The following is a 23,670-nucleotide window of genomic DNA, read 5'->3' as shown; positions in this document are numbered from 1 at the left end:
AGTAATAAAAATAGCATCACCTGCTAGGTCAATTCAGTATGAATGCAATGGTACCAGTCTTGTCATCCTAGCAGAAGAGCAACATTACAGAAAGAGAGAGAGAGAGAGAGAGAGAGAGAGAGAGAGAGAGAGAGAGAGAGAGAGAGAGAGAGAGAGAGAGAGAGAGAGAGAGAGAGGGGAAGGGAGGGAGGGAGGGGTTCATTTAAAGTTTCAGATCATGGTAACTTTTGCTACGGCATAGCTCCAAAAATATAATTAGCATCATTTTGTAGCTCTGTTCTTCGCGAAAAAAAAAGCACACCAAGTATGTGACTAACAGTGACTAACACAAGGATAACTCTGGAAAGACTGACGTAAATTTATACCAATACCTCTACTGTTAAAAAAAAAAGGCAGCTCAATTGCGCCGGTCAATCAGAGATGCGGAACAGGGGGCTTGCCTCGAGCACGCGTGCTCCTGCCAATCAGCGGCTTGTAAACGATCTTTGCGAAATCGGTGGTAACGCTCGTTCTCCTCATGCGGCGGCAGTTTAAGATAGCGCAAAATACCCACAGAGAAAGCAGCTACGAGGCTAGCCCAAGATGGCTGCCGCCGGCAGTCTGCTTCGAGCTGTGCTTTGAGTGCGGCGCGCACGCGAAGTTCAAGCTTTTTTAGCCCGATTCTCGGTGTTTTGCGGCTCCCGCTGGGTTTACAAAGTTGATTTTAAGAATTTTCCCGACCAAATTCAGCGGTGAAACTTTTAGAGTAGGTGCTTGAAGGCATGGACCAAAAATGTGTTTTTCACTAAATGCATTTTTTCGCGATTTTGAACCATTCTAACACCCGCGTCCCCCTTAATTCAGGTGGGTTTGGCGCAACAGGGGCGGTTCGGCGCAGGATGGCGCAGGTAAACACGTTTGGCGCTCAATGGCGCAAATGGCGCAGCTGTTCCACCCCTGCTGAGAGCACACAAGAAAAACTGACTGGGAAAGGGGCAACAAAAAGTGGAACAAGGAGAAGCCTTCCCAGGAAGCTGTCCTGGGAGCGTGCTTGGATAAGATTAAGATGCATTTCATAGCACTTATGATGCAGCAATGATACAATGTTGCATTTAGCAAACCCTGAGCAGATAACCCATGAAAGAGCCTTGTGTGTTACATTCACACGAGCTTTTATGGTTTAGTCCTGACATCGTAAAAACAGGACAAGCCTTGCATTGGGTCCTTCAAATGTCCAGATCCCAGTGTCCTCTACAGGTCTATGAAATCATTTGTGTTCTTTTTTATTTTAAGAAGCCTTGTGAGAAAAAGGAAAGCGCCTCAGTAAAAAAGTTTTCCTCCCACTTTGACTTCGTGTCTGCAACGAACACCCTGAACTGCCATCTTCTCATTTATTCCGCAAAGCTCACACCTTTCACTGCAAAATGAAGTATGGGCCTCAAGTGCTGGTATGGTGGCGCCACTGAGGAACAGCGTTCTGTGCCATCTTGCAGACAATGAAGGCATAACTTCTGAATTCCGCGAGAAGACGACATCCCGAAGCATGGCATTAAGCACAGTACGATTACCAGCAAGAGAAAGAGCGAATGGCGGCTATTCTGTTGCAATGTGATGCGAACAGCCAAACGGTACTTTAATAAACAGAAAATGGTTTGCAAGGGCGACAGGAAAGCGATTCATAACACCAAAAAACCAGTTATGTACAGGCATGGGATTGTCTTTGCGCTGCGCGAGGCCACGCTGTAATTTTGCAACGAAGCTAGCAGCGGCGCCACCCTAATGAAGATAAAAATAAAAAAGACGAAAACTTGTGAGCCTACTTACTAGGAGAACAAAAGGACTACAGGGTTGTGCATGTGCATCGCCTCTGGGAAGTGATACAGTTTGTGTGAAAGTAGGTGTGATCGCTCCACCAATCCAGGAAACTCCTGTTCTGCGGTGCCCCCAGCCCCCGCGAGAGCATTCGACGATGGCGCCGTCCCAACGGTGCTGGAAACGTGTTCATTTGTTCAGCTTTAGGTCGGGGTCAAGGCGTAACTGGTATCACCTAGCTGTAGGCGGACAGCTTAGTGAAGAGAATACCGGCGGCGCGACTTTCACGGTGCTTGTAGAAGCGAATTCCCCCTGTGTAAACTCCCCTGTGCGTTGTCGGTACCAGGTGTGTTTGTTTGTGTGAAATCTCAGTGAAACGTTCGTCTGTATACAACTGCAACTGCGCGGCAAAATGCGACCTGAAACTGCTGAAACTACAATAGTGTTCGTTGAATGGGCTTATAAAAATCTCTTTATGCTTCTTTTAAAATGCTTTCATAGGTTATTAACGTGTGCTTAACATGCGAATATTTGTGGACGTAGATGCGCATGAGGAAGGTGTTATGAAAGCCTCTAAACGTTTATTTACCTTGTTGTTTACCCTTGTATCACTAGACATAGCCACGGGCACGGACATAGTAGAGCACACAGCGGGAGCTATAATTTTGCACAAATGGTTCCTCTTGCATTCGTAGTGCTGATAAAAAAAGACCATTTGGAATAATGGAGATTGTTTCATTGCTGATAGCGTACAATATGTTCGTGTAACTACATGCCAGTGCAAGTAGTTGTGCTCGTGTATGTTGCCTGTCAGTAAAAATATTTTGTGCAACAAGCTCCACTTGATCTCGTTTCCTTGGACTTGCTGTGCCAGAAATGCAAACTACGAGCATGTTGTCTTTGTCAGTAAAAATATTTTGTGCAACAAGCTTGTGGGAATGCGGAGCTCCGCCATCTTTCCTATCCCTCTCGGCCCGCCGCGGAGGCGAGAGGGGTGGTACCTCTCTCTCCGCGGTCGCGCGCTTCCCCCTCCGGGAGGATGCCCGTGAGAGCGGGGGGCGCTGCCGAACCCCTCACGTGACAGGTTTTGTCCGGAAGTTCCGGCGGCCTGGTCCGGGACGGGCGACAAAGGGAGGATCTCTTAGGATACGGACCATCGTCGGGAGCGGCCGTAAGTACGACTTGCTCCTTTTTGGCCTTCCTTTGTCCGCCCTCGCACCTGTTTCTCCCGCCCTGGCTAAGGTGGTCTTGGCGGTGTAGAGCGACGCGCCCGACGTCCCCTTATTGCATTGCAATAAACGTCGGAGTGGGCGAATTCTGTGTCCTGTGTTCCTTGCTGTTCGCTGCCGCTACGCCAAGTTGGCGAGCCGTGGCGGTGATCAGCGGACCTAGCCTTGCGGCCGAATCTCGAGGATCGAGCTAGGCCGCCGTAAGAACCCTGGTCCCCACAAGCTCCATTTGATCTAGTTTCCTTGGACTTGCTGTGCCAGAAATGCAAGCTACAAGTTGCACAGGACCGTATTTTTGAGATATTTGACAGTCATTTTAATAAAATTGTTGATACGAGTCTCTGAATTGTGGCTGCTGCGTAGCGTTCCTTCTGTTTTCGTTTTAAGGCTATCTTTATATATTCCCTACATTAAATTTTTTCGCAGTGGACTTACACGCAAATGCAACTATGGTTCTGCTTTTTATTTCTTCTCGGGTACTATGTGCTTTGTGCATATCGGCATCGCAAGCAGCTGATCCGTGTATGTTTATCTAGTTTGCAAAAATCTCCGCCGCCATGTGTTTACTTGAAACTGCAGTGCACGAGGCCCATAGCACCAATGCTGCGACCAGAGCGTACACGAAAGAAAACATGTCAGGTACCAAAAAGTTAACTGTATCAGGAGCCCTACTGTTCATTGCCACCTACTAGGAACCAACAACAGTGACTGCACTACACCTCGAGTCTACCTTCTGGCCTCGTGAGCAAGCAAAATTGCCTTTTGCAGCAGGCTTGGAGCAGCCAGAAAGGCCGTTTGGCAGGTAGGCTGCTGTGCTAGCCCGCTGCCAATTGCGCCGAAACCTTGTACTGGGCATTTTTGCTTTTCGCCCCCATCAGAAAAGCGGCTGCCGCGGCTGTTGCTGGCCGCAACAGAACAGAACAGAACCAGCTGTGCGATTGGCCGAGGCCGGAAAAAGCAAACGCAAATTAGGCAGGGCTTGTAAGCTTGCCGAACGAGCTATTTGAGCTTAAATATAATGCATATTCATTTTACAGCAGTAAGAATGGTGGGGTGTAAGGTCCACTTATGAGGTCAGTGGCCAAGCGCCCGGGCGGCGCGTGAGAACCCGCCACTCTGTCTGGTGGCTCAACACTGTGGACTCTACGCGGCAGCCGTCGCCAATTCGTCAGGCGCGCACGGGAGACGGATTGTCTGGTCGACCGAATACCACGGGGATAATCCCCCATTGAAAACGCAGACGGCACCGCCGGGTTCCGAGAAGCGCCGGGGAGGTGTAATTGCCGACGTCGGGGCGTGCGCCGTGCGAGCCTCCATTGTTAACGCGCTCCTTCGGCATAGTGCACTGTCGCCGCCTTTCGCCCTCACCCCGCGGGGTCGCGTGCGCTTGCTCGTCCGCGAGCGGGCCTGTTGACCCAAAGATGGTGGCGCTTCATTGAATATTCCGTAGCGCACTGAGTGACGGCTGCCTACGTGAATTTGGGCACTCCCTTCCGCGTGTACGAATCCTACAGGGGCGTTCCCGAGAGAGCGTGAGCTCGAGGTGTTATAAGGCCGAACTTGGCCATTAGAAATCGTTCTTGTCTGAGCGCTGAGCTGGGCAGTTCCCGGCGGGACAAGGAGTCTCGACCGTTAAAGCTAGGTTGGGATTTGTGAGCCCCCTAGGCTAGAGGTTAAGATCGCATCGGAGGTTTAGGGTACAGCGCCGTACCGGGCAACTAGACTGATCTTGCGGCGAGACAGAGTCTCGGTCGTCGTTTCTCGAGCGGTTTGTGTACGCTCCGAGGATAGGAGAGTTAGGCGAAGTTTGAGAAGCTCCAGTGATTTGTACACACTTAGAGCTACCAGTTTTCCTACTGTAAATAGCTGTATATAAACTCTTCGTTTCACTTAATCAACCCCAACGCCTCGAGTTCGTCAATTCGACCGCCATTTCCAAGAACTTCAACACCATCGCCCTGCCAGCGGGCGATTGGGTTCCTGATCAACACCGGACTTTGGGGAAACGAACCACAACCATCTTTACTGTGGGGTAAGCATGAAAGCTACGAAAATACACGTAAACATAGAAGTACTGATGCACACTGGTGTTAATACTGGGCGCACTATGCTTGTTTTAGCTGCACAGCAGTCCGCCGCTTAGGAGTTGTCCTACATGACACTGGGCAATTGGTGCAAGTGACCTTGTCTACGTGACCCTGCTTGTCAAGCATACCACATGTTCCACAAAACGATTCCTTTCTACTGTAACAGAAACAAGCCAGCAGCAAATACGGTCAAAAACAAAGTGCGAGGATTATGCGAGCAAATACGGTAAGAATATTTCTCTCCAGAGCTAGGGTAAAATGCCGCGTAACTCTGAATCTAATGTAGGTATCTTGGAAAATATCATAATAAAATTGGCTGATGAAATAAATGTCAGCATGCCGAGCTTCATTTACTTGTCCTAATTAGTTCACAGTGAATTTGAAAACATTAAAGAATAACTGTCTGTTGTCAATAAATGGCTGTCTATGAAAGAAGTATCGTTACAGAAAACAGCTGTAACTAGTTTAAACTACCCTAAAACAAATTATATGACAATTTGCCGCTAAGACTACCTTAACATTACGCCAAATTTTATCTACTTTTTTTAATTACAAAGTTCACAGTGAAATTGTGGAATTCCTGCCTGCACCAATACAGCCTGGCTGGTCTTACACCTTCATAGTAGTAGCATCCATCTGGAAAGTTGCAATAACATCTACATTTTGAATTCTCTGGAATCCAGAACTGGCCACGTATTCATACATGCTAATGAACCAGTACTGCGTGCTGTAGCAGGCATCATGGGTGCAGCTGAACACAGATGCCGCAAATATGTTTGGAGATGTTACAAACACACAGAACGACAATGCACAACCAAGACTCGTGCCCTTTGCATCCAACTATACTCACCCACAACATGAGGCAGCCGAAAGCAAACATGTCACTTGCGGGAGTTGGGAGAGAAGTGCAGATGCGGAGCTCGGGGGCAACGAAGTCAACCTGATCAGCTGGAGGCAGCATGTAGGCCTTGCCCTGAAAGACCACATGGGAAACGATAGGTCTTAACACACAAATGCCACGTTTTATGTGTGCTTTTCAAAGCAAAGAATGCATTTACAGTAAGCCGCACTACGTTGCATGCACTGCAGGAATTGTTGAAATAGACATTATCCCCACTGATATGTGTATGGAATGAAAAAAAGAAGCACTTTTTGGTTGCTGTTCGAGGGGCCATGAAGACAAAATACAACTCAACATGGAAGAACGAGCTCCTGGTAACTCACTCAGCTCCATTCCAGCCACTAAAGGCATTTTTCAACAGAAAGAAAGCAAATGCAAGAAATATTGAACTTTAAAAATTTGGTATCATTGTGATTGGGACAGAAATCCTTTTTAATGAACCAGGCTTGTATTTAGTCTTCATGGCCCCTTTCAGCATAAGCCCAAGTGCAATGAAATCCCCACTTCACAGGGGACACTTTTTTAATGAACAAGGCAAAAATCAGCATTGTTTACAATTTAGTATTTATTTAATTTTTTGGATTTGCCGTGACAGGTTGACATTACCTTGTTAGAGCAGTTAGACAGTTTGGGGCCCCAAAGTGACATCCCCTTGTAAAGTAAAAAAAAGTGGGGCGGAGGGGGCTCATATTCATCCCTGTGCATTGGCAATTCCCTCCTTCAAGCATGGGCGTGACAAATTCCCTTTCAGTGGAGTATTCGTAGGCCGTTACTGAAACCATTTTGCAATTCTACAACAATTCGCTACGGTGCCTGTTCATTTCGGGGATAACAGCTGCAAGCCACATGCTAGAAATGCTGCATGCCCAGCTAGCCCAGCATGGGTGCCATGCAACCCCGCCTTTGTCAGAGTCTGGCACTCCTCCAAACTCTCACACTGTCTCACACAGGCACTCACGCAGTGTCCCCTCTGTAGCTTGCACACCTGCCCAGTCAAACGGTTCGTTTCCACACTTCCTGCACTAGGCGCCTTTTAAAGCAACGCTTTCTATGCCTCACTGATGGCGGCGTTGCCCCAAAACGCACGCCAGTGAGAAAGCCAACTGTCTCCGATATGATGATGATGTAGTATGTGAGGTGAAAGCTGGTTGAAACGCGAAGCTTCTCTGGTTTAAAGCCAATGGCTTCCAAGTCCAAAGTCCAAAATCCAAATCCATACCTGCCAACTTGGGGACCTTAAAAGTCTGGACACTGGTTACACGCGCGGGGGAAGGGAAGGGGGGAGGGGAAAAAATTACGTTTTTGTTTTCTTTTCTGCAGCATATGTGGCCTAATTACCTACGAGATTGGCCTCGAGTAAAGTTCGGTCTTTTTCCCGTTCCATTCGGTGAAAAGGGTAAGAAATGCCTCAAGTAGTGGGGTTGGTTCCGATCAATTGTATGCAATCTGCCGGTGGCTGTGCGCAGTCTGGTCTAACTTTAGACTTCACAGCTGTCCATCAGATGATTTCATATCAGCCAAAAGTCTAACTTTAGACTAAAATCATAAAAAATGTTGAAGCTGCCTTAGGAGAACATCAAGCGGCGATCCGATTTGCTTGACGAACGGTTTCGGGTAAACCTGCCTCATCACGAAGGGATTTAAAAAAGTCTAGCTAATTCTGATGGCCACGACTGATTTTTAGAGCTGGTTAATAATTGCTCCTAGCTTTACTCTTGCTTTATTTTCTGAGCTCATCAATCATGCCTCTTTACACACTTGACCGCAAGCGCCAGGCCTTTTCCAAGTGCAGGTCAAACTATCCACTTTTGCGCTCATATACGCCCCCCCTCCCCTTCACCCCAGTCGGGAACTGCATACGTCGGCTACAGCGGACGTTGTTTTCCGGATTAAGAGTTAAGAGGGTCCATTGTAATGGGCGTAGACTGTATTGTTGCGAGTGGGCTTGAGCAAATTGGCGTCATGCAGCTTGCACACGAGCAGCCGTACCAGTGAGTAGGTGTTGAAGTCAGGCAGGCTGAGCCACGCAGAGTGGCCGTCCTCGGACACCATCACAGAGGCCGGGTGCACGCGCCCGTGCACCAGGGCAGGCTGGCTCCCAGCGGCAGAGTGCAGGTGGTGCAGTGCCTCGAGCACCTGCAGCAGCACGTGCCAGCGTGGCAGCACGGCGTGCGTCCCCCCCGCCAGGGGCAGCCCCTTGCCCGGCACCATCAGGGATGCCTGCCGCTGGTCCTGTACGCACAGGGAGAGCCATCACATGCGATCCCCTGTGCACGCCTGCAAGCTTTCAGTCGCGCAAAAGCGCATCACTTCCCACTTTCTTCAATTAATAATATTAATAATATTAACAAAAAACATTACGACTGCTTACTAAATACGATTCCTCTAAAAATAAATGCACTCCTGGGTCCACGCTATTTGTAAGCGTGCTCATAACTAAATTACTTCGGAAGCATAAGCATTTACTTTGTGATACATATTGAACCACAGGCTTCTGAACCCAGCCTAACAAAACCAACAGCATTTCTACAACTTATTCCTGTGGTTCATTAAAACACGAATAGACTCAGTGCCCTGCACACTGAGACCCCTATCATATCTGAAGTAAAGTCATCACGCAAGTATATATTTCAGTTTTGTGGCCTTAATCTTTTAAGCTTACTGAACACAAAGACAAGTGACGGTTGATCATGTTGGCAACTTTGTTATTCCATGGGTAAACAAAAAACACCTCTTGTCTATTTGTTACAACGGTTTCCTGGTCTTGGTGGATTGTTCCTGCTGCCCCGTCTATTCAAGAGCAAAAAACAGGACTCACAAAGTAAGTCACTCACAAGTTACACATTTCACCTTCACACTGATGGAGGGCACTCCCAGTTTACACAAAGAAAACCAATTCTACAAACGCTGCCCAGGTAGATGAAAGCCAGATTCTATTTGTCTGCAAACTAACCGCACAGGTGCTATAGCTGATCCACATAAAATTCGGATGCAACAAGCAAGTGGTTGGCCATTTTCAAAGTGATCACTGCATCACTTAGCACCCTGAAGATGAGGGGCAGAAGTGGCATTACCTCATCGATTTGATTCAAGTTCAATTCCAGTTTACAGGCATGCACACACTAGCAGAGAGCTTCCCCCACTGCTGCTGCACAACTCACAAAGGCCGCACCTCTCGTACAGTCTTCCAGAGCCAATTCGCAGCTGTCCCAAGCAGCTGGGAAGTGATGGTAGAGTGGCAGGGAAGTGGCTTTGCCGGAGAAGTGCACAGTTCCACATACACCATATGTGGCCCCCATATAGTCCACATGTGGCCCTCCGTGAGACAGCAGCAAGAACAGGGCGATGTACTATACAGTGGAATCTCGGTGATACGAATTTTCAGAATTCCCCAGCGAAAATGCATTGTATGCAATGTAAAAAAATTCGAATGATCCGTATGCATTTATCACTCCGGTGTGGGTGATACGAACACGCGAGCCGCGAACAGACGACTGCGGCGTGGACGAGAGGCCCGAGTGCTGGTGCGGCCGTGTGGCCTTGGTTGCGCGCGGGCACAAAAGCATTAGTCCTCCCCCGCTGATGGTAATCCTCCTGGTGGGGTGTTTAGAATAGGTGCCGGACAGCGCCCAGAGGGCGACACAGAGCCCGCAACACCCAGCGCCCCCTTGGGCAGATATGTGCAACACTGGGTCGGTCCCCGCAAGCTGGTACGCTGCTGGCTCGGGGGCGCTCCTCTTTTTGCAGCGCGGATTAAGCATATTAGTCGCCCCTTCTGGGCTTAAAACGAAGTAAGAAATTCTAAAGTAATCCTGCCACATAGTGCACGTGAATGAAGAAGGATTTATTCCGTTGAACTCTCATATAGGAAGAAGGCATATAAAGGCCGCATAGGAGTGATGCCCAGAAGAGAAACGCTTGTACAGCCTGCCTGCGGGGCAAACCTTTCTCAAGATCAGCATGTTTCGCTTGAAAAGAAAACGTAGTTTATATTGTTCAATCCACAAAAGAGGAGGCTTTGTCAGCAAACATATCAGACGTTGCGCGATGTTTGCGCGCGGGGTATTCCATCCATGTGAGTGCACTTGCATGCGACTGCAGAACTACTAACGGGACCACACGGGAGTTACATATAGGTCTTTGATCCGAATGTGATGCTCCATACATGTAACAGTATGAAATTCATGTTTCTTGGGGTATATATGCGAAAGTGCGGACGTTAATAAGTGCCCGCTTCGCCAAGAAACTTTTGGGCTTCCAGTTGTAGCCCAGTACGTTAGTTGCATACATGTAAACATGCCCCGAAAAAGAAACTCTTCGCGAGAAGGCTGTCACAAGAAATTCCTTTGGGCAGGGATGGGATGGGGGGAGGTTTAAGCAGAACATCTCATAGGCGTATCTGAATAAATTACGGAATATTCATATTCAGGTATTTTTTTTCTCTCCACGACATCGGGTTCGGCAGGAGACCTCCGTTAGGAAGGAACAGTAGCGCTTTTATTACAGTCAACACCTTTGCAACAAAAGTCACGGGAGAAAAATTTAGTTCCCCGAGTACACCCCTCACTGGTCCAGAGTGACCGCAATCACAACGGATGGGATAAATAAAGTTTGTCCTCCTCCTCCCCGAACACGAAAATTTTTTTCCTGTGTACATATTGTTCCAACTTTTATTGCGGCACGTCTTAGCTCTATTTTTCTTTGCTTTTCAGTGGCTTAGACAACAATTCCATTGTTTCTTTTGAAGAAGAGGTGGTGATTTTATGCTATCCAAATGCTTGCGAAACGTTTGGGAACGTTACGCCTATAAGTTTCCGCGCCCCATATATGGTTATATCTATTTAATACGGCGGTATAAGCACGTGGAATATTAGATGAAGCAGAGTAGAACCGCTGTGTGATAAAACTACAATGCTATAACTGTGCTTGGGTGCCCTCTTTGTTACCAAATTTAAAGCGCACTTATTGACCGCCTGCTAACCAGCCTACTAAGAAGCTGATCGTACACCATGGCAGCATGTAATCCATTCACTTAAATGTGGGCCTTTCAAGATTCAGTAACCGTGCTTGGTATCTGCGAGGAAAAAACCCACAGAGAAGAAGAATCTGCGGGAGAATGCAAAGACTTGAACACATGCTTTCCCAGTTGTGTTAGCCTACGGCTCGTCAGCGAGGCGACAGCATTTTATTAGCGCCCCGTTTTATTTGGAGGCTTCACCAGACTATGTAACATTTTGCATGACTTTGTTGCACTATGTAGTACATATATGCGCAAATAACGTTATAACACACGTTTTTTGCAAATTTGCGTTCACTGGCGCTGAAGGCGGTCGGCGCGGCGGGACCGATCCAGAGTTGCGCGTGTCTGTCGCGGACGGCGCTGCGCTCGCGCGGCAAACTTCGCTGTCCGGAGCCTATAGCGACAGGAGAGGTGCTGTTTCGAACGAACAGAACGTTTCGCCCTCTCGACGCCTGGTCTTTCTCCCTCCCTTCTTTTATCTTGTGGGAATCGTGGAGAACCGCGACCTGCGATCCCGAGCCAGCGCGCGCTTCGGGAGAGACGCTTGTGCGCTGGAACCGGTCCGGCGCTCCGCTGGTTCGTCGGCGTCCCCCGAGAGATGGCGCCACCGATGTGTGCGGGGATAGGCGCGCGGGCGCGGGCGGCGCGAGCGTGCGCGCACGGGAGAAGGAAAGTCTCGTCGGAGACCCGGTCGGGACGAGATCGGCGGAACATGGCGGCGGTGATGGATACTTGTGTCTCAGGTGGGAGCTTTGTTTGTCGCGCGCCGTGAGTGCCTGCCTCCCGTTCGCGGTCACGACCCGGACGGCGTGATTCGTGAACGCCGTCGAGCCCTGTGCTCGCATGCTTTGGGATTCCCCAAATAAACGGCTGTGCTTCGGCACTACTGTCTACTGTGTTCTCGTATCGGCGAACCTCGCTGGGCTGCCGTAGCCATGGGAGCCCGCGTGGTTGACACGCCGGGAGCTAGCGTGGTGGCTTACGCCAGGACTGGCTAAGTCGCCCCGAGGAACCCCTCACACATATACCCCACATGGCGCCCGAACGTGGGTCTCGTATTCAGTCGAATTCGAGGTTCGCTAGCTCGAAAGGAACATGTCACACGACTATGAGTTGGCGGATTTGATGCTGTTGGCGGACCTTTGTGGTCATGCCCGGGAGCCCTCGCGATGCCCTGCATCAACAGCGTCCTCCGCAGCCGCCGACGCGGCTCGGGTCCCCCTTCTCCACGGCCCTTACGCAACCGCAGCCGCGGCTTGCGCAGCAACGGGAATCCCGGAAGGCTCCGGATTCCACGAGCGCTCTTCGTCAGACGACGCCGCGCGTTCATACTCCAGGTGCCGGGCCTACGCTGACGCGGAAGCCCCAAACAGCGCGCCTCTCGTGCCAGTCGGCGCGCAGACGCCCGTAAGCGGAGGAATGTCTGCCGACGCAGCTTCCATCGCGAACGCTCTCGCAAGCGCTATGCAGCAGGCGTTGCAGGCGGCGCGCTCACCCGAGCCCAGGGTGCAGCTACCGGTGCCGACGTACAGCGGTTACGGCGATCAGTCGAGCGCCAACGCTTTCCTGCTGGCTTTGAGCCGTTACGAGCAGGCGACCGGCATCAGCGAGAGCGCGGTGCTGCGCAGAGTCCTGCCCGCAGCCCTAGTCGACCAGGCCGCCCGGTGGTATCGGATGATAGGCCATACGGCGCGCACGATGGACGACTTTCGAACGATGTTCAGGGAAGAATTCCTGCCCATCGACTACCTACCAAGAATGCGTAGGGAGTTGGAAATGCGCACCCAAGCCCCGGATGAATCGCTCGTCGAGTACGTTCGTGCGATGCAAGAACTTTACGAGTACGCCGACCCAAATGCCCCGAGCCCGGAGCGGGTCGATCGAGTCGTCAGGCAATGCCACCCCACCTTTGCCTTGTACTTGAGGAACTGCAGTTGTAGGGACCTCAACGAGCTGGCGGCCGAAGCTCGCCGCGTGCAAGCAGCTGTCGCGGCTGCACGCGCGTATCGGCCACCGCCGCCTCCGGTGGAAACACTGGAACCAAGCTGTGCTTGGCGCGGCGTTACGGGCAGCGGACGGGCCGAGCCCGGCTCTACGTTGATACCCAGCCAGCGAGAGACGCTCGATCTTGGGGCCAGAGCCCTGGACCCCTACTCGTATGGGTTGCGCTACGCGGAGGCGATACGGCCGGATTCCCTGCCAGCCCCGCGCGCAGAGCACAGAGCAAACCGGTTGGACGATCGGCCGGCGAACGCGCGCCCACTCGGGATTCCCTACACGGGATCGGCGCTGCCGCAGTTGCCTGCACCCGCTCACAACTCGCTCCCGGAGAACCGTATGCGGCCAGCCGGTCGCGGAGCGCCTGAGCAGCCTCAATCATCGCGTCGCGCAGCACGGAGCCCCGTCCGCTGCTACAAATGTCGCCAGGCCGGTCACATTGCGCGATTCTGCCCAGTCGAGCAGGGAAACGGGCTCAGCCGTCGGTGAGCCCACCGGCGGCGGATCGAAGCGCTCGAGAGGCAAGCATCGCCACCGCTCCCGCCGCGTACAGAGTCGGAGTCCCGACAAATGTGCCGGCGCCCTTTCTCGACCTCGCCGTCGCGGGGCGAGAGTTTAAGGCACTGCTGGACACCGGGGCAAGCACTTCATTAATAGGGGACGAGGCCGTTTCCCATCTCGAGCGCAAAGCCATTCGGCTGCGCGCGCGGAAGTTGCCGCTTCAGCTGGCGTGTGGTGATGCAACATCAGGCGGTGACGTACGCCTCGTCGTGCGCTGGGGCCAGCGTGTGCGGCGAATGCGTTTCGTTCACTTGCCCGGACTCACGGTCCCAGTCATTTTGGGAAGAGACTTCATGTCCAAGACTGGACTTGTCGTCGACATCGGCAACGGAGGCTATCGGGAGAACCCGTTTTCGCCGCTCAAACCGTTCGCCGAGCCGCCGCTCGCAGCGAGGCCGCTATGCGAGCAGATGGGGAGAGACTTCATGCCCAAGACTGGGCCTGTCGTCGACACGGGCAACGGAGGCAATCGGGAGAACCCGCTTTCGCCGCTCAAATCGTTCGCCGAGCCGCCGTTTGCAGCGAGACCGCTGATCATGCAGGCGGCCGAAACGTCCCACTCCCCCGCGCCGAGAGAAGCAGTCGTTTCTGGCGCAGCCGGTAGCCGGCGCGCGCAGCAACCCCGGAGCCCGGTTGTTGTTGCCGCCGCGGCTGATTTCTCCTGCGCCGCACGCTCTCCATCCCGTGGCCGGGACGAGAAATTGCGCGCGCTCCTAGCAGACGCTAGCGAGCTGACAGCGGCGCAGCGTGACCGCGTCTTGTCGTTGTTAGGCGACTTCGGCGAGATATTCACTGAGCAAGCAGGCTGCAGCAAGTTGGTGCAGCACTGCATAGACACCGGCGATGCTCAACCATGGAAATGCAACCCCCGTCCCGTCAGCCCCGCTAAACGGCAGGCAACTGATGAGGCGCTGGAGGAACTGCTGAAAGCAGGCATTATCCGCCGCTCGACGAGTCCTTGGGGGTTCCCAGTGGTGCTCGTTCGAAAGAAAGACGGTAGTTGGCGTTTATGCGTGGACTACCGGCGGCTGAATGCGGTCACGAAAAAGGATGCGTACCCCTTCCCGAGCGTAGGCGAGATCGTCGCGAATCTGGGTGGCGCGAAGTATTTCTCTATACTGGACGCCAGCAAGGGGTACCTTCAGGTCGAGATGCGTCCCGGCGATGAATGCAAGACTGCGTTCACTTGCCATCGGGGGCTGTACGAGTTCGTACGCATGCCCTTCGGTTTGTGCGGGAGTCCCAGCACATTCCAACGCTTGATCGACCGGGTGCTCGGTGAGGCAAAGTGGCAGCACGCCCTCGCCTATTTAGACGACATCGTCGTCTACTCCCGAACCTTCGAAGAGCACCTCTGCCACCTGAAAGACGTCCTAGGAAAACTCCGGGCGGCTGGCATCACCATCAATCCTGCCAAGGCGCAAATATGCAGCGCTCAGGTGAGCCTGCTCGGCTATCGGATCGAACGCGGGCAGGCGTCCCCCGATCCCGAGAAACTTCGGGCGATCTTGGAGTTTCCCACGCCGAAGGATGTCGCCGGAGTCCGGCGCTTCCTAGGGATGATCGGCTACTACCGCCAGTTTATCCCCGCTTGCGTGCGCCTGCAAGCACCCTTGACAAGACTGTTGAGGAAATCCGCCCCTTGGGAGTGGGGAGAGGAGCAGGAACGCAGCCTACGCCAGCTGGCGGAAGCTGTCGCAGACACTGCATCGCTGAAACTGCCGGATCTGAACAGGCCGTTCGTTATCCAGACGGATGCGAGTGACCTCGGCGTAGGGGCAGTTCTCCTCCAGGCGGACGGAGAACAACTGCGACCCGTGGCTTTTGCGAGCCGTGCGCTGACACCAGCAGAGCGAAACTACTCGGTCACCGAGAAGGAGTGTCTGGCCATAATCTACGCACTTCGCAAGTTTGAGATGTACGTAGAGGGGGTCAAATTCACGATCGAGACCGATCACATGGCCCTGACATGGCTTTCCCGCCTCCGCGAGCCCTGCGGGAGGCTCGCGCGATGGGCCCTGACATTGCAACGCTTCGAGTACGAAGTACGCTATCGCAAAGGCGCCTCGAACGTGGTTGCCGACGCGCTGTCACGGGCGCCGGTAAACGACACCCAACCGGCCGGAGAAGCCGAGGAGGATGCGGAGAACCAGCAAACTCTCTCGGCGCGGAAGGAGCGCGATGCGCGGGACTCCCCGTGCACCGAACGCTCAGCGCACGTGCACCTCGTTGGGGGAAGACTTCCTCTCGAGGTTGCGTTCAGTCGGGAGGAGCTACTCGAGGCTCAGCAGGAGGACTTGTTTTGTCGGGAGGTGATCGCCAGTCTTAGTGAAGAGACGGACCCTCCGGCAAATCGAACACCGGAGAATGACGGGCGCCGGGAAGCTGCTGGTATTGCGGCTGGCGCGAGCTCTAATGCAGCTGGTATTGCTGCGAGTGAGCTGGAGAGTTACCTGCTTGACGCCGACGGGGCTCTGCTGAAGTACGTGCCCGGCAAAAACGACTCAGACGAGTGTTTTAAGGCCGTGATCCCGCGCAAGCTCAGGTGTGCTGTTTTGCAGCACTACCACGACGCAGACGGTCACGGTAGCGCGCCAAAGACATGGCGGAAGCTTTGTCGGTATGCTACCTGGCCCGGCATGAAGGCACAAGTATGTGGTTACGTACGCACATGCCACGTCTGCCAAGAGCGCAAACCGCGAGGTGGTAAGGCGCCGGGCTTGCTACAGCCTATCGTGAGCACAAAGCCTTGGGAGATCCTGGCGTGCGATCTGATGGGCCCGCTGCCGCGCAGCAAGAGAGGGTACAAGTTTGTACTCGTGGTGACATGCCACTTCAGTGGGATCGCTGAACTCTATCCGCTGCGCAAAGCGACAGCACAGGAGATCCTGCAAAAGCTGTCCGAAGTGTTCTGTCGCTACGGATTCCCGGAGCGGCTGATTACCGACAACGCCACGTATTTCACATCAAGACTGTTTCGTGAAGCGTGTGCGGCCATGGGTGTCAGGCAGCAAACAACATCGTGCTATCATCCCCAGTCGAACGTGACGGAGCGCCGCAATCGTGACGTGAAGCCACTGCTCGGAGCATATGCCAGACGGCAAAAAGACTGGGACGAGCACTTGAGCTCAATCTCCTTCGCTCTGCGCACAAGCGTGAATCGCTGTACGGGTTTCACGCCAGCGTTCCTGATGTTCGGCAGAGAGCTGAACACGCCGACGGATACGGTTCTGGCCCGACGGCCGAACGGAGTCCCCGCGAAAGCAGCAGACGCGGCTTACGCACGGCGCTTGCGCGAGCGGTTGGCGGACGCCATCAAGGAGGCAAACCGCAGTCGTGGTAAAGCCAGGGCCGACCAGAAGGCGGCCTATGACCGAGCTCATCGAGACGTGGCGTACCAGCCGGGCGACACTGTCTTGAAACGGAACCACGCGCTAAGCGACGCTAGCGCGGGGTTCGCGGCCGGTCTCGCACCCCGATGGGTCGGGCCGTTCGTGGTCGCCGAGAAGTTCTCGCGGCTAAATTACAAGCTGAGAGACCCGATTTCGGGTCGAATCAGCGGCCCCATTCACGTGGGCGAGCTGAAGCAGTACTTTCGGAGGGAAGATACTGCCGACGCTCCAACCTCGGGCGCGCGAGACCGCGAGCTCGAGGGAGGCGCGGAGGGAAGACTCCCGACGCACCGCTACAACACCCGCCATCGGCGAGACCGCTGACTGGGCGAGGCGGCAGCTCCGGCGGGCTGAGACCGGCACGCCCGAGGGGATATGCGCCGCTTCCTCGGACGACGATAGATGGCGCACCCTGCACGCGGCCCCCAAAAGTTCCCTAGCGGAGGTTCGAGTGGCCATCGTCATTGGGCGGCCGCTCCCGCGGGCCCTTTCGCATCCTGCCGGCACCCAGGGAGCATGTCGTCCCCCGCTCGTTCCGAGGCCTCCGGCGGCCAGCGCCGTCATGGGCGCGCACCTCACCACGGCGAGCATCGCGACGGCGGCATCGTGTGGCGAACTTTGGTGTGGAGTGGCGTTCGGTGGCTGTTTTGCTGACTTGAGACGTGACGAGTGTGGTGCACCGTGGCGTCACTCGAGCTCAAGTGGCGTCCAGTTTTAGGGGGGAGGAGTGTGGGAATCGTGGAGAACCGCGACCTGCGATCCCGAGCCAGCGCGCGCTTCGGGAGAGACGCTTGTGCGCTGGAACCGGTCCGGCGCTCCGCTGGTTCGTCGGCGTCCCCCGAGAGATGGCGCCACCGATGTGTGCGGGGATAGGCGCGCGGGCGCGGGCGGCGCGAGCGTGCGCGCACGGGAGAAGGAAAGTCTCGTCGGAGACCCGGTCGGGACGAGATCGGCGGAACATGGCGGCGGTGATGGATACTTGTGTCTCAGGTGGGAGCTTTGTTTGTCGCGCGCCGTGAGTGCCTGCCTCCCGTTCGCGGTCACGACCCGGACGGCGTGATTCGTGAACGCCGTCGAGCCCTGTGCTCGCATGCTTTGGGATTCCCCAAATAAACGGCTGTGCTTCGGCACTACTGTCTACTGTGTTCTCGTATCGGCGAACCTCGCTGGGCTGCCGTAGCCATGGGAGCCCGCGTGGTTGACACGCCGGGAGCTAGCGTGGTGGCTTACGCCAGGACTGGCTAAGTCGCCCCGAGGAACCCCTCACACATATACCCCACAATCTCCCGCTACATTTCTTCTCTCTGTACCTTTCATTTCCGCTGGCTGCAGCTCGGGTGCCTTTAGCTTCCTTTTTTGTATTACACTTTTTAAATAAACCACGGCAATCAAGCGTTTCCTCATTTCTGACGGTGGATACCTTCGCCATTTTGCCTTCTCCGCATTCCTCGCTTCTAAGGTCTATGCCCCACGCTCTAGTTACCATGTTGTCGCCTTCCATGTTGCCTGCACCACTTGCGTGTCGATTATGTTGAAATGTGAACCGCATGGAGTGTTTTCTCGTTTTCTGCCCACGAAAACGCGCCGGTGCGAACACAATACCACCCGCATGCTGCGTGCGGCGCGGGAAGCGGCGTCACCGGCTGCGAAGTGGTGCGGGTAGCGAGTAGCTCGATCGACCGCTTCTGACCGCTCTTTAAGATGCTACTTCAGGAACAAGTGAAGTTGCTTGTACAGTAAAGGAGCTGATAATGTGCGCGAAAACAATACCATAAAGCATCGTCCGCGCGGCTAGGAAAAGCGCCAATCAAATATCCGCAACCCTGGTAAGCCTAAACATCCCCGGCGGGGCCAGTGGGCTGTCCGGAGCGTTTTCAAACTGCCGCCATGAAAAGCGCGCCTCGCCATTGGCGCAAGTCAGCAGGCTCCTCCCATTGCCGCGCGCGTGGGGCGTCATTTTCTGGGCGCGGGGGCGAAATCGTCAATGCGGGCGTGAAAATAACGCGCGCGCAACGCCGACGTGCACGAATCGCATGCGGTTTGTGTGCGCACGTCGCGTTGACGATGAGCACGCGTTCTTTTGACTCCCGCGTCGACGATTCGGGCCAGCACCCCGGCCCCAGCCTCTGCCTCGGTTTCCGCGAACTTCAGTGGGAGGAGCCTCACGACTAGTGCCAATGGGGAGACGTGTGCCTCATGGTGGCAATTTCGAAGCGCTCGCAGTAGCTGGCTGGGCCACCTCCGCGGCGGATATTTGGCGCGGATGGCATTTTATAGCGCAGTTTTCTCCCACACTGTGAGCTCCTTTCCCGCATGAGCAATTTAGTTTACACCTTGAGCTGCATTTTAACAAAAGGTTACAAGAGGTCGCTGAAGCTACTTGCACCTCTTCACGGCAAGAGCCGCCGCCTGTCACTAGCGCGACACGATTCCATTTTTTCTCGTTTTCTGATGATACGAATTTTCGGGTGGTACGAATATTTTTGCCGCCCCTTGAGATTTGTATGACCGAGATTCCACTGTATTTACTCGCGTAATGCTCGCATCACAACCCCCAACAGTGGCCTTCTAAGATTATTTTATTTCCCCGTGCAATCCTCCCACACCTAAAACTGCTGGAGTCATCTGCTTTATGCCAACAAGGGACAATGATAGCACGTGGCAGCCTTTCACCACCTATACAAACCATTTGTGCTTGCAAGCACCGAATTTGTAGAAGTGATGGGAGGCACAAGTGGTGAAGATGTGCTCCGCCTATGGCGTGGTTCCCCCATTTTGCAAGGTCACTTGTTGGCATTGTTGGTACGCTGATATTGGTGACTCCAAGGCCGCCTGTATCCCACTGGTTCACTATGGTGTGATATTACCCCGTAATATGAAAGCTACTGAGCTCACTTTTGAGCCCAGGAATCAGGCAACTGGCGGACACTTTGGCATGAATGAATTTTGTGTCTGCTCAGGGAGAAATCACAAGAAGCTGAAAACAAAGTTTACACAGCCTTCCATAGTCCAAGCAACTTTCTGTGCATTCAAGAGGCATTCCGAAAGCACAAGGCTCCCCATGCAAATGGGTGCACCATGTAGATCTAATTGATACAACCAGGCTGGGGTAATTGCAAGGCGTGAGGGCATCTTGGTGCGAGATTTTTGCGACACGTGTGTGAACCAAGTGTGCCCCCCAGTGTCGCTGACGGGTCCCCGCCTTAACAGCAAGGGTGTGCCAAACGTGCGGGCCCCCGCGTGCCCTCCTCCACCGGCGGCTGCCACAGGGCGAAGGAGGGCACGCGATAATAAAACCACTTTGGTGGAATTCCAGCCTTGCTTCGATGTTCAAAAGCTAGAAATATTTCCACACCCTTACTCATTACATATAACGGAGAAATGGGAATTCAAGCAGTAAAACGCCAGATCCCCAACTTCAAAAAACATTTCGATGGCTCGTTCTCTTGAACCCTGCCTTCTCTGTTTAACAGAACAGATTGAAATCGCCCCTCGACCTTTCCCTTCAGAGAAAGACCGAGGGTCTATTTAAATGACCATAACGAAATGCAGCGCAAAAAAAGGACGGAACAAAAGAAGAATTAACGACGACATGGCACTGATCGTCGTTAACGACGACACAGCGCCGTGTCAACGTTAATTCTTTTTTTGTCCCGTCCTTTTTTGCGCTGCATTTCGTTATGGTCACTATGAACCAACTAGTCCAACTTGCCATCCTTCTGCAGTATATTTAAATGACCTCTGAATGAAAAGGCTATGCACAACAACTTTACAGCTACTGCAAGGATTCACAGCATTGTGTATCCGAACTGCAAGGGCTTATAAAAACGGTTTGTATATGGTTCTTATTTTGGGCCTAGAGAACTCATTTGTTATGACGATTCCTCAATAGCTACCACCGCAATGACGAATTTCTTCACGGTATGTCCCCAAGAAATTGAATGCCCGTACATGGCGGCAATCACAAGACACTGACCTTGGAGATGAACACTGCCCTTACAGGGAGCAGGCGTGGGTTCTGGTGAGAACTGTATTTGCAGACTTTGGTCATCAGATCTTCAAGGCTGTCCGGTCCATCCAAGGCATACTCCTGCACACAAGGAGACAAGTTGCAGCCAGTTTGCACTAGTACAACAGTAAAGAAAGAAAGAAAGAAAAAAAAGGAAAAAACACCGAGGCTGCAACAAATGAAGGTGAGAAAAAATGCTTATGAAATGAAAACACTGCCCACCTTCACATGCACACAGGTATAGAAAATGGAGAGGGAGAGACGGCCAGAGAGAAACTCTTGCAGATAGCGGGCACCCCTGCTGTGCCCAAGCCGTTACTTATGACACTACTTTACTCCCACAAGGAAGATAGGATTCAAATTCATTAGCGCACATTTTGTGCGACTAAACCTCAGTTACGAGTGCAGTGGCGCATACCCTCCACCCCCCTCGGTCATTTTGACAACAACAAAGTTTCCCCGACAATGAATTTTTCCATGCGCCCCGGGAATTCTGTTGTAGTAGGATTTGACGATACAGTAATTCCGAACACATTTGAAGGATTCTGAAGTTTGAACAGCTTTGTTTCAGAAAATTCAGACACAGAAACATAACCTTTACAACAACTGCAAAAATGGGCTGCTTCTTCAGTTGTGGCAACAAGCTTTTCCACAGTGCACTTTAGGTTACAGGCTTCGGAAGTGTTTTGAAGATGGGGATGGGCTCACGGCAACGGATGATGATGATGGTGATTTTCAAGCTTGAAGGAGTACTGACAGAGAATTTTGACGCCTAAAAAATGATATAATTGGCTCCAGTAGTTTGTACAGATGCCTCACAGAAATTTTTGCAGTGATCCGAGGCCGGAATCACATCCAAAATCGATTTTGATTGTCCCGGCCGCGACCTTCCACAAATTGGCAGCACTTGCGAAATCGCTTTTGGCGTGACGAAACATTGGCCGGCGTGTCTGGCCGGTTCTGGGTGACGTCATATAGTCGTTTTCGGAACCGGAAACGATATCCTGTGCTGCTGCTGTCGGTGGTATTCATTTGGGCAGGAGACGTGGGTGTACCTGTGTGAGCAATGCTTGTAAACTTTGCGCACTTTGCGTGTTCGACGTCTTTGCTCAGTTCGTGGCCGGCACATGGTGTTCCCTTCCACTGGTGCCGAAAACTGCGCGGTGCTGGCCGAACTCTCCCAAGTTGTGCTATGGCAAGCTCGCGGAATGCGAAGTACTGCTCGTGGAAGCCTGTCCGAGAAAATCGACGACGACGCCAAGATGCATTATTTTCCACGCGACGACATGCAGCGCTAAACGTGGACTGAGTTCGTGCGCGGCAGCGGCCGCAAGAACTGTTGCCCAAGCCAGCGGGCTCGGCGTTGCTCGGGTCAGCTTGGGTGTTGGGAACTTTAGGCTTAGTATCGTCATCGTTGCGAATATTTGATTGCCGCTATCTGTACAACTGCAAATGACCATCCCTTACACAACTTTTCACTACACTATCATCACCTTTTTTGCATGTGAAGCTTTGATGATGATGATGATTGATTGTAGGGTTTAACGTGCCGACGCAACGCAGGCGATGAGGCGCGCCGTAGTGGAGGGCTCCGGATTAATTTTGACCGCCTGGGGATCTTTAACGTGCGCCAAAATCTCATACACACGGGCGTTTTTGCTTTTCGCCTCCATCAGAAAAGCGGCCGCCGCGGCCGGGAAACGAACCCGCGACTGCATGTGAAGCTTTATTTTGGCGATAATTGCCGTTTCAGCGATCGGTGACCAAGACATCTGCTGTGGCCTGTTTTGATTCTAGCGCGCAGGTGGTGCCATCTTTCGGCCACTCGCTGCACCGCGGTGCCGGCAGTGCTGGGTCGGAGCGGCGAACCTCCGTTGCCGGTCAACATAGGCTTACTATCGCGGCAAATATCTGAACGCTGCTTTTAAATTCAGCGCTGAAAACAACCGCTAGCACAATTTTTCACCGCACTAACATCTACTTTCTCGCCTGTGGAACTTCTTTTTCGCAATCAGATTGATTAGAAGAGTGGCGACAAGCTGTTGCTATCACAGTCTGCGCTGGTTCGAGCCGCAGTGATATTAAAAAACTGACGACGGCGAAGACGTCGCCGGCCTAATCGCCGGGCCAAATCAGTTGTTCTGTCTGTCTGTCTGTCTGTCTGTCGGGTGGCAGTGCCTCATCCGAGTCTGACGATTCAGACGACATGTCGACTGCACGGGCGAGTGCGGACCATGTGCAATCGTAGCAGACGATGTGGCAAACGTGCCTGGCGTCCGCCGTCCTGCATTTGAACGGCCGTTTGGCGTGCGACGAGCGAATTTGAAACTGATTGGAATAAATGCGTTATAATAAATTCTACACTGGTGGCTGACCGCTTTTGGTTCGATTTTTGTAATTACTGGACCACTAGGTATCCCTTACAGCATAAAAACCGAAAGCAAGAAATTTAGTGTCAGTACTCCTTTAAGGACACCTTTTGCTGGATTTCCATCCCTCTGCTGCTCCTATTTTATGCGCGACAACATTTTGAACTTTGTTTTTGAATTTTGTGATTCTAGAAAGTAGACGAAGTGTGGTTTCTTTCGAGTCTCAAAAGCTTTTTCAGAGAGGTCGGCCCTGGATTTTCTAACTGAATCTCCAATCAACCAACATTTATTCTAAGCAACAGCTTTGTAGCCT

At 52.8% G+C, this 23,670-nt stretch overlaps 1 protein-coding gene across 7 annotated transcripts in view; it reads right to left on the bottom strand.

The window, feature by feature from the left end:
- Positions 1–23,670, bottom strand: part of LOC144149426 (serine/threonine-protein kinase 31-like) — a 149,087-nt gene that overhangs the window by 9,893 nt on the left and 115,524 nt on the right. For all 7 annotated transcript variants that reach the window (XM_077681034.1, XM_077681026.1, XM_077681002.1 and 4 more), the window contains 3 exons: positions 20,956–21,069; positions 7,998–8,240; positions 5,958–6,080 (listed from right to left, as the gene is read on the bottom strand). In XM_077681034.1, coding sequence (XP_077537160.1) covers positions 5,958–6,080; positions 7,998–8,240; positions 20,956–21,069 — 480 coding nt within the window. The remainder of the gene's footprint in view (positions 1–5,957; positions 6,081–7,997; positions 8,241–20,955; positions 21,070–23,670) is intronic.

This window comes from Haemaphysalis longicornis, unplaced genomic scaffold (assembly GCF_048455015.1).
Source record: "Haemaphysalis longicornis isolate Haplotype H1 unplaced genomic scaffold, Haemaphysalis longicornis Haplotype H1 scaffold_1, whole genome shotgun sequence".
NCBI classification, from domain to species: domain Eukaryota; kingdom Metazoa; phylum Arthropoda; class Arachnida; order Ixodida; family Ixodidae; genus Haemaphysalis; species Haemaphysalis longicornis.
This window is presented reverse-complemented; position numbering and strand designations above follow the sequence as displayed.